This window comes from Scyliorhinus canicula, chromosome 3 (assembly GCF_902713615.1).
Source record: "Scyliorhinus canicula chromosome 3, sScyCan1.1, whole genome shotgun sequence".
Taxonomy (NCBI): domain Eukaryota; kingdom Metazoa; phylum Chordata; class Chondrichthyes; order Carcharhiniformes; family Scyliorhinidae; genus Scyliorhinus; species Scyliorhinus canicula.
Window position 1 is genome coordinate 182740622 of NC_052148.1, and position 16635 is coordinate 182757256.

At 46.8% G+C, this 16635-nt stretch overlaps 1 protein-coding gene across 2 annotated transcripts in view; it reads left to right on the forward strand.

The window, feature by feature from the left end:
* Positions 1 to 16635, forward strand: part of prss12 (serine protease 12) — a 243574-nt gene that overhangs the window by 185737 nt on the left and 41202 nt on the right. For both annotated transcript variants that reach the window (XM_038791864.1, XM_038791865.1), the window contains 2 exons: positions 9820 to 9898; positions 11609 to 11731. In XM_038791864.1, the coding sequence (XP_038647792.1) occupies positions 9820 to 9898; positions 11609 to 11731 (202 nt within the window). The remainder of the gene's footprint in view (positions 1 to 9819; positions 9899 to 11608; positions 11732 to 16635) is intronic.

A 16635-nucleotide genomic window follows, 5' to 3' on the forward strand; every position in this document is an offset into this window, starting at 1 on the left:
AAACTCCTCCCGTCCCTGCCCATTCATGGTCTAAGCTCCCAATTGTGTCCCACAATCTTGTGTTATTCTCTGCCTTGCTCTAACCAGATGGCTTTGATGTGTAGTGTTGATCAGAGAACGAGTCTTGTAAACTATTTATTTAACACTACAATTGGGTTCGACACATATCCCTAAGAACTAGCAGTTGATTAACGACACACAAACTGTATTCATCTAACATCTAACTCAGTAACTCATTAACTACTCTCCGCACTCTCACTGGGTGGGATTCTCCCGTACCCGTCGGGGCGGGGGGTCCTGGCAGTGACGTGAACCACTCCTGCGTCGGCCCGCCCCAAAGGTGCGGAATCCTCCACAGCTTCAGGGGCTAGGCTGGCGGCGGAGTGGTTTACGCCCCGCTGGCTGGTGTGGAAGGCCTTTGGCGCCACGTCAGCCGGGGTCGAAGGGACTCCGCCAGCCGGTAAGAGTCCATGCATGCGCGGGAGCGTCAGTGGCTGCTGGCGTCATCCCTGCGCATGTGCGGTGGGGTATCAACTACACGTCGGGCATCGCGGAGGCTGACATGGCCGACGCATAGGAAAAGAGTGCCCCCCACGGCACAGGAGCACCTGTGGACCGGTGGGCTCCGATCGCGGGCCAGGCCACTGTGGGGGCACGTCCCGGGGCCGAATCGCCTCGTGCCCCCCCCCCCAGAACCCTGGAGCCCGCCCACGCCACCATGTCCCACCGGTAAGGGACCTAGCCTGATCCACGCCGGCGGGACCGGCAAAACACCAGCGGGACTTCGGCCCATCGCAGGCCAGAGAATTCGGGCAGCCCCGGGGCCCATTGAGTCGTGCCGGTCCCCGCCATTCTCCGAGGCGGGCGGCGCGACTCAAGCCTCGCCGACCTTTGGGGGGGTCAGAGAATTCGGAGGACGGCGGGGGCGGGATCCACGCCGTCCCCCGGCGATTCTCCGACCCGGCGGGGGGTCGGAGAATCCCGCCCACTATCTTCAGTACTCTTAGCTCAGCTCCTGCTCCAACCTTCTGCCCCCCAATGCTCTGCCCCTCTCGTGTGTACCTCAGACTAGCTCCCTCTAGTGGCTCTCTGTGTACATATATTAACCTTTAGTTTACTGGCATATATGATAATACCACAAATCTTTTACAGATTAGTGATGCAGACTCAGGCTGCCGAACCGGCAAGGGTGAAACAGAGTTTTAAAAAAAATTAAATATGGACCTGTCATTCAATAGGACCATCATGACTCCAGGGTATTTGTGTTCCCCCCCTCGCACCACTCTTTCCCCCCCCCAAACCCCACCACCACCACCCACTTTGCTACGGGGCTCCCGGTTAGCCTTTCTGTTAATATCAGATCCAAACAATTGGATTTTTAAAAAACAGTTCTTTTTTGCCATTTGAGAAAGTATGCAGAATTAAGGTTTCAATTATTCCTTATCAGCAGGAAAAAAGCATCAGTAAATTGGGCCTTAATCCTACTCTCTGTTCCAATCTCTCCTGTCGTCACCCCCCCCCCCCCCCCCCCCCCCCCCCCCCCCCCCCCTCCCCGGTCTAGGTTTGTTCTTGTCAAAAAGTAGCAGCCTTGGCTTTAGCTGGCATCCAAGCCTGTCTGCCTCACTCTGCCTCACTGAATAAGTTTAACAGCCTTGAACCATATGTAACATGAAGATTTGGCACAATAACAGGGTGCCCAGGATTGAAGAACACCTGCTAGGACTAGTGTTGATCTTCAGAAGTGCACCTCCTGTTAATCAATCAAGGGCTCTCACAACATGAATAAATCTGCAGCCCTGGCGTGTAGAGCTGAAAGGGTAATGCAGCAGCTTGGGGCAGTAGTCGCTTGTGAACCTATAAAGAGTAAACAGTTTAAATGTCGACATAGAAAGCAATTGGTTCAATGGCCTAGATTCAGGGAACTCACAACAGATGGTCGCCTGCAGCAAGGAATTCTCTATCCTTCTTTGAAAACCATGGGAAGAGAGCTTTATAATCACCAACTTATTGGCATGATAGTTTTACCATCATGCCGCAAATGAGGTTTTCCGACATTTATGGACCACACATCTCTGAATGTTACAAACGCAATGTCTGGATTCTCCATTTCTGAGGCTAAGTGCCGACGCCAACTGAGGATCCCTGGTGTTTCACAACGGGAAGATCGACTCAAAACCCTCACTGATTCCGCAACCGGTGAGGGACGAGCACCAGCGCCACGTGAAACACCGGCAGAACGTGCAGAAAACAGTTGGAGAATCGCCGGGTCCCGTGCTGCACATGCGCAGGGCTGACAAGCTGTAGCCGCATGTACGCCTACACCCCCCACAAATGCACCGATCGTGCTGGAAAAGATGGCCCCAGCCATGCTGGACCACATACCTACACATCCCGACCCTACAGTCCACCTCCAGGCCACCCTTCCATCACTCCCCCCAGCTCTGGCAGAGGTCCCCCGGCCAGTGGCACGGATCTCGGCCGAGTGTGGCTGTGCTGGAAGCTTTCCGCACGCCCTCTCTCTCTCTCAGCAGCCGGCATGCCAGGCGCCCGACTGCTGGGACCACACTTGGCCCGCGCCATCGGGAACTCGGCCCATCAGAGGCGGAGCATCACGGGTTTGCTGGCAAATGACATTTGAATGGGGTTGCGACTGTCTGCGGTGCACGTCCCGATGATGCGGTTAGGAGGGGAGGAGCATCACAATCCGGCATCAAACTGCCGCCTGCCCCGATTCCGGCATTGGGAGCCATTCTCAGCCGTTCCCGATTTCAGCATCGGCAACGGAGAATCCCGCCCAATATATTTAAAATCACATAATAGGTCTACAACTTTCTGTGCAAAAATGTAACATTTTTATGAATAATAGAGGAGGGTGGTGGTGGTGATGGTGGTCAAGGTACCCAAAATAGGATGGGTGCCAACCCCACCATCTTCCCGCCCACCTCTAGGGTCAGCCCCATCACACTGGGGTAGGGTGGGATAGTGAGGGGTTTGCATTTGTGAGGCCTTCAAGCCATCTTTAAATGTCATGGCAACCCATAGCAGGGGCAACCACTGCTGCAGCCTGTCCATCCCACCAAATTCTTCCAGGACAGAGCCCTGCTCTTGGTTCCATGCTGAAAGTCACTTTAACCCCCTTTGACTGTGAGCAGCCTCTAGCTTCAGAGCTAAAAAATTGGCAAATGAGGAATTGGCCTTGCTAGTTGTGAAAGCACTTCACACTCCTCAACTCACAAGTGGCTTCTCGAGGACACAACTGTCAAGACTCAGAGGATGAAATGTGCATTGCATTTCAATCAAATATTGATACCTGAACAATGTGCCTGAACTCCAGGAGCATCAGTGTCATAGAGGCAGCTGACAACAATCAAACACTAAAGAGCAGGGCTTCAGCACTGGGAATCTTTTCGCGATCAAACGGTAAGTGTGTGGATCAGGGCACCCAAACATGGACTTCCTATTGTTCCCAGTAGAGGTCTGGGATCTGGGGTCTGTGGTATTGGTCCTTCTGATGTGGCTGGCGGGGAGTGTGCAGAGCAAGTTTGCTGGATGGCATTCTGAGAGAGGCCAGGACATGTAAGGGTAGGGGAGGCTTTGGGAATTTGAGGGTCCTAGGATGGAAGACCTAACTGATTGTCAGTCTATCTCCTTCTCTAATTCCTTACAGATGCCAACATGGTTGGTGATGTCGGTCCCGCAGCAGCTGCCCTTGCATTGCTGGATTGCAGCCCAGGCGTCCAGATGCCGGACAAGGCAGCAGCGACGACGCAGGCTGGGGGCGGCACCCCATGTGTAGGGGACCGGCCCACACTCTGAAGACCCGACTGCCCATCAGGCTGAGGAGGAACCCAGAGGGGGAGATCAGTGACTGCCCAAGGTGTATAGGATTCATTGGTCCTTCGATGAAAACGACAGCACGTGCCGCAGGAAATTCCGTCTCAACAAAGAGACAATGCAGCCACACCTTGTGGAGGAGGAGGAGGACTGCCCTGAATCTTTATGCAACCAGCTCACTCCAGGGCTCGAATAGTGCCCTATGTGGCATTTCACAAGCTACAGCCCACATGTACATCCGGGAGGTCATGGATGCCCTGCATGGTTGGACATTCAATTACATCACCTTTGAGCTGGACCAGATCCACCCAAGATGCACCGGCTGCAGGATTCTCCGCTATTGCCAGGATGCCCCAGGCCCAGGGGGGAATCGTTGGCACACATGCCACCTTCCACGTATTGGGGCATTAGGGAGTGTCCTCTATTAAGAGGAAGGGATTCCACTCTTTGGATGTTCAGATTGTGTGGCGACCAACCCCTCTGTACCATGCACGTGTGTGCACGCTATCCAGGGTGCATGCATGACAGCAACATCTTGGGGCACTCAGTTCCCCTGCACCTTTGACGACCAGCCCACGATGATGGGTCTTGGGGGACCTAATGAGGTCCAGGCTGATGACTCCGGAGCGGAGGCCTGAGACTGAGGCGGTGACCTGATATAATGAAGCCCATATTGCGACTCTTGCTGCAATTGAGCGCTGCATTGGGTTGCTTAAAATGCGGTTCCGATGCTTGGACCACTTTTGTGGTGCCCTACATTACACTCCCCAGAGGGCTTCCCACTTTGTGATAGCCTGTTGTGCACTTCACAACCTGACACAGCAGTGGGGCAACATGCTGGAGGAGGAGGAGAAGGGACATGTGTCCTTATCTGAGAAGTAGGAGGGGCTGGAAGACCAGCCCGGGCGGCACCGCAGAAGGAGCTGGAGGATGGAGACCAGGCGGCAGCAAGGGCCCGACATGCGCCGAGGACCAGGGAGGCTGTAATCCTCACCAGATTCCCATAGGACAAGGCTCTGTCCGTTAGCTCACCGCTCTCTCCCTCCCCTGATCCCTCCTTCCCCCTCCAAAACCCCCTCTCCCATCCCCCCATTCTCTCCCTCCCCAATCCGTCCGCCCACTTCCCTCCTTCCTCCTCCAAAACCCATTCCCCCTCTGCCCATTTCTCTCCCCCCCCCCCCCCCAATCTCCTGCTCCCTCACCATCATATCGACTGCACAAGAAGCCTGGCCACTTCTGCATCCTCAAAGCGAGGGGCAGGTCTGCGCGCTGCCATGCTTGTGTGTTGACTAGGAGTGAGTGGTGAGGGAGCGTTTAAAAGCAGTTCCCTCTTGTTAACGGTGAGACGCTGAGGTGCGAGTCCAGCGAATCAAATGGTGAGACAGCCAGTATTGGGAGAAGCTCGTGAGAACTCATTTTCAGCCACTAAATGCGAGCCACGATCGCGCCAACCTGGCCGTCGATGCGCACCCACCAATTGCACTCAAAATGACACTTCGAAATTCTTCCGCTAAATGGCGTCCATAGTCTTACTGATATTTGGGGACTCAAATGATTAATACACCGGAAAACGAAGTAATAGCAGATTTAGAAATTACATGGCCAACACATTTTCGTAGAGCTCCGGCGCCTCAAAATTTGGCAGGGCACCCCTGAGTACCAGGCTCAGATATTCAATTAAAAATTGGAACTACAATGTTTGCTTTGCTGTTGGTGAAAGAAAAGCAATGAAAGAGCTTTATAATTGTGTGAAGTCTTTGGCAGGAGTCAACAATATATGTGGGGCAGGCTGGTGGGTGGAACCTATTGGCATAAATCCCTGGGCCAGCTACTTGGTAATTAACAGTCTTACAATAATCCTGTAATAATGAAAACAGTCCCAAAAGTCTTAAATCTCACCGCATGATTATAACTATCATTCCATTGATTTGATGCTATATGCTTTCTATGGTCCTAATGCCCTTTTTACATCAGGGTGTCAAAACTACAAATTTTGCTACAACCAAAGCATTGAACAAATTTATTGGGGTGTATTCTCCACATACCCCGGACGTTGTCAGTGGAACAGAGAATCCCGCCGGCGGAGAATTCACCCCATTATCCTCACTATTGTATTTTATGCATTTATTTATAGCCCAAAAGGGGTTGGTTAGTTCAGTTGGCTGAATGGCTGATTCATGATGCAGAGCAATGCCAACAGTGCGTTATCAACTCCCGTACCGGCTAAGGTTATTCATGAAGGTGTGGTGACTCTCAGGTGAAATTAGCACCAGCCAGCTCTCTCTCAAAGGAGAGAGAAGCCTATGAACTTCTGGGACTATGGCAATTTTCCCATATAGCCCAAAATACTGTTGGGCTTTATGTTTTATAGTTTTATTCTGCTTAATTTTGTGTTGTTCTCTGCCTTGCTCGAATCAGATGGCTTTGATGTGTAGTGTTGATCAGAGAACAACGAGTCTTGTAAGCTAACAAAACTATTTATTTAATACTACAATTGGTTTCAACACACATCCCTAAAAACTAACAGTTGATTAAACACACATAAACTATATTCATCTAACATCTAATTCATTAACTACTCTCATGCTCTCTCACTATCTTCAGTACTCCTAGCTCAGCTCGTGCTCCTACCACCTACTCCAACTTCTGATCCACAAGGCTCTGTGTCATCCCTTATATACTTCTAGGATTGTTCCCTCTAGTGGCTGTTGTACACATTTCATTAACACTTACATTACTTTCATTACATTACCTAGGGCAGACCGGTGGTGCAGTGGTTAGCATTGCTGCCTCACGGCGCCAAGGTCCCAGGTTCAATTCTGGCTCTGGGTCACTGTCCGTGTGGAGTTTGCACATTCTCCCTGTATTTGCGTGGGTTTCGTCCCCACAACCCTAAGGTGTGCAAGGTAGGTGGATTGGCCATACTAAAATTTCCCCTTAATTGGAAAAAAAATGAATTGGGTAGTCTAAATTTATAAAGAATTTTTTTTTAAATACTTTTAAACTTTGAATGTTATACTTTAATTTGGTTTGCCAACTGTCAGAAGTTGAAATTTTGTAACTTTCAAACCAACTGCATGCAAACAAAGCTGCAGGCACACTACTAATTTCTTTATTAGTATGGATCAGTATGGAGTCCATCCCAGAATACAAATGGGTTACACACCAAACCTGCAAGCCCAGAACTGGCCATTACAGAACTGCTTCTGCAGATAGGTGATGGCTTTCAGCATCAATACACAAATAGACAATGGATAACATTCACGTGTAATTTGAACAAAGTAACACAATTGCAATTTTGCAACAATCTATCCACTGCATTTAGTTTTTTAACAGTACATGAATAAAGTACAAAGATTTTAAAGCTACATAGCTGTCATGAAATCATAGCAATTTATGCACAGAGGACAATTTTGGCTGACTGAGTGTATACCAGTTACAGCTTCCTAATATTAAAGACAATTGGCAATGAACAGGGTTAAAGTAGACAGTTCTCTTTTTGCACTTTACCTATACCCTTTCATGTATTTTTCCTTTTAAGTGTTCATCTAATTACCGTCTAAATATTACAATTAACATACTTTCAATTGTTACTGGTGGTTACGTTTGTATAAAATGTGTTAGATTTGAATTGATTGTCCACCAGGTCGGGAATTTAGTTAAGCAGGTATGTTATTTACTCTCCTTGTGGGCCAAGAGGAAAATTTAGGTCTCCCTACCACTCCTTCCCCACCCTCTCGTTATTCCAGATTTCAACACTGTCCCGAAACCTTCTCCCTGTGACTTACCTGAGTACAGGAGACCATTCCTCTGGTCCCAACTAGCAGCTGCTGCCATATCCAGTTTTCCCCTCCCTCCCATCGATTTTGGGAGGAGTTAAAGCCATGGGGGTCTCACAGTGCTGAGGTACAATATGGAGAATCTGGTGCTTGCCTAGGCCTAGGTTCAATTCAAGCTCTTAACATCCACACTGTTGCTTCACTGAGTGCCACTCCTCAGTACAATGTTACCCCAGACCAGTCCAAGTCAGACGCTTATGGGTTTGCTTTGTGCTGAGGTAGAGGCTTTTAGCCGGAGCAGCAGTTAAATTAATAGACTCCGCGCTCTTGGCCAGCCAATGGAAAAAACAGCCAAGTTTATTGCTCCTCACCTCTATCCAATGCAACCGGGTGGGAATGTTTACAGGTGTCAAGTGAAAACAAGAGCAGACCTAGCTTAGCTGCTTGCATGGCTGAATAACTTGGGGACACGTACTGTTTGTGTTCACATATGAAGGAGGACCACTTGACTGACATACTAGAGAGTCTATGGACCAGTAAGTACTGCAGCAAGAGTCAGCACCTTTTGACCAAAATTTTCAATTATGTGCTCTGCAATATGTGTTGCAATATGTGCTCTGCTGCAGGCAGAAGAGATGTCTGCAGCATTGTACAATTGTGAGGAGAAATGGGGAGGAACATAGGAAGATAGGAATTAGGAGCAGAAGTCGGCAATTCAGCGTTTCGGGCCAGTGCCACCATTCAATCAGATCATGGCTAATCTCGTCCTTGTCTCGGATCCACCTCCCTGCCTGTTTCCCGTATCTGTTTAACCCATTTTATTATCAGAAATATATCTATCTCCTTGAAACCAATTCATTCATTCAGACTGCATTGCACTATGGGCCAGTGAGTTCCACAAATTCACCACTCTCCACGAGAAGTAGTTCCTCCTCATCTCAGTTAAATCTACGTTCTCTTAACCTATATCTGTGACCTCTCCTTCTAAATTGCCGCACAAGGGGGAACATTTGGTCTACGTTTATTTAACCAATCCCTCTTAGTGTTTTATATACCTCAATCAGATCCCCTCTCGTTCTTCTAAACTCCAGTGGGTGTAAGCACAAAACTGTTTAATCTCTCCCCATTCTTCACCTCTTTCATCCCCGGAATTAATCTGGTGAACGTCCTCTAAACTGCCTCCAATGCCACCACATCCTTCCTCAAATTCAGCTTTAGGCAGCACGGTAGCATTGTGGTTAGCACAATTGCTTCACAGCTCCAGGGTCCCAGGTTCGATTCCTGGCTTGGGTCACTGTCTGTACGGAATCTGCACGTTCTCCCCGTGTGTGCGTGGGTTTCCTCCGGGTGCTCCGGTTTCCTCTCACAGTCCAAAAATGTGCGGAATAGGTGGATTGGTCATGCTAAATTGTCCTTAGTGTCCAAAATTGGCCTTAGTGTTTGGTGGGGTTACTGGGTAATGGGGATAGGGTGGAGGTGTGGGCTTGGGTTGGGTACTCTTTCCAAGAGCCAGTGCAGACTCGATGGTCTGAATGGCCTCCTTCTGCACTGTAAATTCTATCTATTTAAATAAGGAAACAAAAACTGGACACAATACGCAAGATGTGGTCTCTCCAACACCCTATACAATTGGAACAATAATTGTCTACATTTTTCAAAAACAACTAAAAATCCATTTGCCTTATTTATTACATGCTGCACCTGCATACCACCTTTTTGTTTAAATTTAGAGTACCCAATTCATTTTTTCCAATTAAGGGGCAATTTAGCATGGCCAATCCACCTACTCTGCACATCTTTGGGTTTTGGGGGCGAAACCCACGCAAACACGTGAAGAATGTGCACACTCCACACAGACAATGACCCAGAGCAGGGATTGAACTTGGGACCTTGGCGCCGTGAGGTAGCAGTTGCTACCCACTGCACCATGTGCTGCCCCTGCATACCGACTTTCTGCGATTCATAAACAAAGACATCCAGATCCCTCTACCCAGATGCAGGGAGCAACTTGGGAAATGTTCAAAATTTGGATACAAACCCATAATATCTATGGTCGTTCTTAAATTAAGCTCTGCATTCTCAACAATGGTTGACAATTATATGGAAATGATTAATCATTTGGGGATTTTTAACATTGTTCAAGGCTTTAGTAAAGATGTATTCTAAAATGAATAACTTCAGGTTATATTGCTTTTAATTAATTTAGGGTCCATGTCCTCTCTCTGTGGTTTAAGATTACTGAACCAACGGCAGAAACGGATTATTGGTGGGAAAAATTCTTTAAGGTCAGTGAGTATATTACTGCAAAAAAGGCCTTTTCCTTTGGAAATCATTAACTGGGTCATTTAGTAACCTTGCTCTGAGAGTGCGTTAACTCAGGGTGTTATAATGTATGCGTAGATTGTTGCTCTGTGGTTGGTAAAGCATTCATGTTAAGTAGATATGCAAAGGTCTATCACAATACTTGAGGAATTAATATATAATGCAAAGATCCTTGCTAAAGCTTGTTGGTATAATTTCATCTGACATTGAAAAGGTTACCAGTGCCATATGACTATTGAGCTAAACAATTTTTTGATATTTGATGAGTAATTATATGGTCAGAAGAACGACCATTGTAAATGTTCAACTTGAATTCAATTCCCTAAAAAGACGCTCCTGATGTCATGGAAGCCGTCAATAATATTTTCATGACTGAAGCAAGGAGATCACAGTACCTCAGTACCCTGGAGACAATGGAAAAATCAGAGAGCGTTTTTGCTCCTGATGCCTATCCCATGATAACGTCTGGATAGTCAGCTATGATCAAATGTGCTCAAAAGAAGACATAGCTATGTTTCCCTCCATGAATGAATAACCATGCATCCAGCAGCACAGGACACTGCCTCACACGATTGTTTTGTTCCATGCTTTTGCAGACAGGACTGCCACTAATGGATCAACATAAATGGCTGTCACTGATTGCCAGAGGTAACGTTGGGCTGGGCTGGTTACACGCTGAGTGAAACGATGTAGGACAACAATGTTGCTTCAGCACTAAAATAAGCAAAATACTGTGGATTTGGGGATCTAAAACTGGAACAGAGTGTGCCGGAAACAGTTGTTTGTCTCCTAATAGATGCTGGCAGACCTGCTGAGATTTTCTGGTGTCCCCTGTATTTGTTGAAGCACCGTTGGTCTCTATGGAATTTCTGTCAATGTTGAGAACTGTCTTAAACCTCTTTGGTCAGGAAGGTAAAGTGGCATCTTTGAAAAAGTGCTTTGAATTTGCCTGTAAGGATCAAGCTCCACTCCAGAGACTTGAGCACATTATCTAAACTGACATTACCAATGGAGTGCTACATTGTGAGAGGTGCTAACTTTTGGATGATATATTAAACGGAGGCCTTTTCTGCTCTCTAAGGTGAATGCCAAAAGATCTCATAGACATATTCCAAAGGAAAGCGGGTGAGTTTCCCCCTGGCCAATATTTATGTCTCAATCAGCACCATTTAAAAAATAAGATTATCTGCTGTTTGTAGAACTTTCCTGTGTGAAAAGTGGCAGCCCTGTTTCTGGTATTACAGCAGAGACAATTCAGAAGTACCTTTAGTGACAGTAAAGTGCTTTAGGACATCTTGTGGTCATTGATGCTGCTATAGAAATGAAACTTATTTTTCTTTCGCGCTCAGAATCCATTTTGGATTAATTGGAGCACTGATCGCCTCAGCACATTGTGAAGTGCTTCTGCAATGTGAATAGATTGAGAGTTGAAAAATACCCTGTGTAATAAACACAGCTCGTCAGTTCAGTAGATGAGAAAAATATGGTAAACTTTTAGCCTGAGCCAATAAAACAGCAACAGGCAAGTGCTTACAACACATCTGCCAGGTCAAGATTTTCTGTTGGTTTATATGTAAAGATCCATCCGAAAGCTCTTTTATTGTATTTGTTAGGCCTCTGCTTATGTGTACTGAATAATGTCTTTTTAATGTTTGGCTTCCTGCCTTACACAGGGGCGGGTGGCCTTGGCAGGCAGCCATCCGGCTGAGAGTATCCCACGGAGAGGGGAGATTACTGTGCGGTGCCACTCTCATTGGCAGCTGTTGGGTCCTCACTGCAGCTCACTGCTTTAAAAGGTCAGTCTTTTAATTGGAATAATTTAATTAACATAATTAAAAGGCGATAATGATCCTTCTCCCTGGAGGACTATATCATAGTCTCGTAGAGTTTCACTGCAATTGGTTTCTAATGGCTCGATGCAGGTCCTATTTAGATAGTTAACTTTGCAGGTGTGAGGCTGCAAATCTGTCAGATACCTCAGCATTAATGGAGACTTTATTTAAAGGAACAGATAGAGCCTGAAGACTTTTAGTTTGTCTCAAAGCTTCTCAGAAATAATTTGCTTCCAATGATTTTTTAGCTGAAATAGGGCTTTTATAATCTAACTAGGCAGTAATGGATTGGTCTTCTCAATTAATGAGAACAATTGTAATGAATATGAAAATAAGGCTGCATTTACACTGCAACTGGTTGCTTCAATTGTGTCAATGCGATTCCTAAATGAAGGGATTGAGATCTCCACCAGTCGCTTTCACATTGCCTGGGATTTTCGTCATGGGCAACAGGGAAGATTTGACAAGCCAGCCAAGGTCGGGAATTTGGGTGGGAATTTCCGGTCCTGTGATGGGCGGAACCGGACAAAACCCAGCCTTAGCATTCCATGATTGGGAGAATTGGATTTTGTGACTTTATAGGCGGGATTCTCCCGAATAATCGCGATGGCCCGACGCCGGCGTAAAAAAACGGTGCGAACCACTCCGGCGTCGGGCCGACCGAAAGTAGAGGCATTCTCTGCACTTCCGGGGGCTAGTCCAGCGCCGGAGGGGTTGGCGCCGCGCCAGCCGGCAGTGAAGAGACTGTGCGAGTTAGCGCATGCGCAGAACTGCTGCCGTGTTTCCGCACAAGTGCAGACCGGCCGGCGTATTCTGCTGCATGCGCAGCGGTGTGTCTTCTCTGCGCTGGCCATGGCGGAGGTCTACAGGGGCTGGCGCGGAAGGAAGAAGTGCCCCCATGGCACAGGCCCACCCGCAGATCGGTGGGCCCCGATCGCGGGCCAGGCCACCGTGGGAGCCCTCCCCAGGGTCGGATCCCCCCCGCGCCCCCCCCCCCCCCAACCCCGAGGACCGCACCCGCCAACCTACCTGCCATGTCCCACCATGTGGGACCACGTCCAATCCACGCTGGCTGGACTGGCAAAAAACGGGCAGCCGCTTGGCCCAATGGGGCCCGGAGAATTGCTGGGCGGGCCGTTGCCAACGATCCCTGACCAGCATGGCGTGATCCCCAGCCCCGCCCGAAAATCATTGCCGGAGAATACAGCAGCTGGCATTGGAGCGGGATTCACTCCGCCCTCCAGGGATTCTCCGACCCAGCCGGGGGGGCGTTAAAAAAGTTTGTTTATGAGAATTCTTAAAGATTGTAGAAAAACCATACGGAACATTAGGGAAAGCCATTGTTTCTATGGGATTGAGGAGGCTCCCGACTATTTCTGGAGTGCAAACATGGAACTTCTGTGTGGCTGTGCTCTGTGCAAAGCCAACTGACAATTCACAACAAGGCCTGCTAACTGAACATTACACTCCAAAGACTGAAATTTGCATCTAAAATAATAAAAACTAAATGCAAGGTTGAGCAATATGTAGAGAACAATTTTGATCTTATTAATGTCTTGTTAATTGTAGAAAACAATGAACTGTGATCTAATATTGGGAGGAAAACAAGGCAATCTAAATGAGGAAAACAGCTAATTGCAGCTGCATTCATAGCTTTTAATGAGGCATGAGTCTGAGAATTCCCAGGAATGGACCGCAACAGTCAGCTAAGTGGTGTTAATAGGTAGACAGTTGCGTTCGGGAAAGGGGATACCCAATTATATTTTCTGAATCAATAGCTCCCTCCTTGATAATGTAAAACCTCCCCACCATTTCACACATATTTGCTCGGGTCCTGGGATTTTTTTTGAGAGCTGATGGAAAAATCTTACTCCTTGAGCCACCACAAAACTAATTAAATATAGATTTTGTGACGATGCATGGTCACAGACCTCTTTAGAAACAGGAAAGGTATTTATTAATAAGAAAAACTGTACAGAAGCCAACAGCCCCACGGCTGACCTAGAGCAGCCCAATAACTTCCCTGGTCCCTACATATCTTCTACCTGCCTACTGCCCAAGAGAGGGCTCCACCCTCCGGGGTGATTACTCAGTCTCAATTGGTCCCTAAAGACAGGGAATCCTTTTCTGCTGCATTGCCCTTAAAGGGACAATCACCACATCTCACCCCCTTTAAATCCATTATGCAATCTTCAATAACTAATTAACTCAATTTTAACAAAACATTATACACATGAGTTGGACAATTAGAAATAGATCTTTATGGGGTTTTTCTGTTTCTTGTAGAGTGGCATAATTCTGTTTCTGAGATGCTTCCACAGGATCAACATTAACAGGAACTGCAATAACGGGTTAATCTTCTGGTACGGGCACTCCAGTATTACTTGCACCCCTGGAGACATCAGTTATGTCTATAACGGGTCAATCAGGCTGGAGCATCTCTCTTCTCCTCAAGTGGCCCTCATTTTATCAACGATCCTTCCCTTCATGTCTCCTGGATACGACAGGGGTCTGGTCTCAGAGCCAATAATTCTGGGCATCCAGCTTGATCCATGACCAAAGTTTCATATTATGACACTATGTCATATTATGTATTTAATAAAGGTTTTTTATTGTTGCCGGGGTGATGGCTCATTGATGAGATCTAGAGGCTTGTGTGTTTAAATGTAAACACTTTTATTGGTAAGCGTTTACTATGTACAGTTCCTAATAAACTTTTGCATGGAGCTGTTTGCAGCTTTTCCATTCACGTGGCCATTTCATCAATTTTATTCTGGCACTGCAATCTCAATTTCTTTCTCTGCCTGAACTGCTGATTCGGTTGTCAATTTCAGTGTTTTTACCTCTTCAGTTATTTCCTCATTTCCAAGCTTCCCTTCTCCAAGCTTTTATTCTCCTGGTTCAATTCCTCACTGAGCTTGTTCTTATTTTCTAATTGTTTTTTCATGGAGTTCCACATTGTCTCATTTATTTCTCTTTCTTCTGTACCTCATTTTGTAAGTTTTCACAACTTTCTTTTCAATTTTGCTGCCAGTCATTTCACCTTGTTGCTTTAGTGGGCGTGATTTAACGGGAAAAACAGTCTTCCATTTTGGACACGTTTAGCGGGGTGTTTCTCGGCGCCTGCAATTCTGAGAACGTCCCCGCTACCAAACAAGACTGTGTTTATTTTACCTCGGCAAGGAATGCTCCACCAAGGGCACACTTACCTTCATTTCCTGCATGATGTACTATCAATTACGATGAGATGAGAGTAGAGTGTAATTGAGGCTTTATTACGAAGAGATGTGGAGCCTCCTGCAGCTGCTGCCGAAATGGCTGCAGCTCGGAGAGCACACACATTTATACTCTGCCTACTAGGCGGAGCCAGCAGGCAGGGATCTACCCCGTACCTGTAGTACAGGGGTCTTACCGTAATACCCTCGTATGCAGTATACACAATACAACAGTGGTGACTACCACATTCACCCCCTGTTAAAAAAAAAGAGTCCAGCGGGAGTGGTGGAAACTATTTACATACAGGTTACTTAAAATTTAAGAAAGAGGTTACAAATTTAGATGATCGGGCGCCTTATAGAATTTACAGTTCAGAAGGAGGCCATTCGGCCCATCAAGTCTGCACCGGCTCTTGGAAAGAGCATCCCTACCCAAGCCCTCACCTCCACCCTATCCCCATAATCCAGTAACCCCACCCAACACTAAGGGCAATTTAGGACACTAAGGGCAATTTATCATGGCCAATCCTCCTAACCTGCACATCTTTAGACTGTGGGAGGAAACCGGAGCACCCGGAGGAAACCCACGCACACACGGGGAGGATGTGCAGACTCCGCACAGACAGTGACCCAAGCTGGAATCGAACTTGGGACCCTGGAGCTGTGAAGCAAATGTGCTATCCACGTGCTGCCCCTTTAAAAAAAAAATAGGAATAGCATTTAATTTCACCTTATTCATGGCTTTACTGCCCATTGTATCATTAGACATAAAACAGATCATTTGCAGCTAAATTTAGCAGCAATACTAATTAAAATTGTTAAAAGATTTACAAATTCAAACTAGCATTGAAAATATTAACATCCAATTTGTATTAATGCTCTCCTAAAATATTTAATTTTCCAACAATGTGCAAAAACATTCATTGAAGTTGCGTTTATACTGCACTGCCTTACATACTTTTAACATATGGAAACTTAGTACAGAATTCAATAAGACTGTCACGAACACTGCTTACATGCACAGAAGTCAGGCATTATCTGTAACTGAACATTCTCTCATCACAAGATTAGGAACCACGGCTGTGCGATAGTATTTTATAGATTATTGACATGACTATCTATAGGCAATGGGGGAGGGAGGTGGTTGCACGCAGGGAAATTAATCCAGTCTAGCAAAATAAGATATCAGGATCGTTCACCCCTCTTTTTCATATCGACCAGGCTTGCAAATCAATGCTCCATTTGGCTTCACCTCGTTAGGGGATGGAGGGGACAGGACAGTAGTGGGTTAGGATTCACAATTCTGATTATTCAGCCCTAAATACTGGAAATACCATGTGGACACTTGCTGCATCTGACTGGTTCGTCAAAACTACCATCTAGCCTTTCAAATGAAGTCACACTTGCAGCAGGTACTAGAAATGATTGGTAGCGTCCAAGGGGAGAAAATCCACCAAATGAAGCAACCCCATAACTAAAGGGCCTGCCTGCCAATATATCTAGTAAATATTTTATTGTGTATAAAATTCATAGTGTAAATGCTATGGCAAGGCACATCACAGACAGCAGCAGTGATCGTGTTGGTGTCAGGTCGGAGGCGTCAGCAGTCAACCTGTCATAATAACCATCCTGGCTTGGATCACAGTTCTCAAC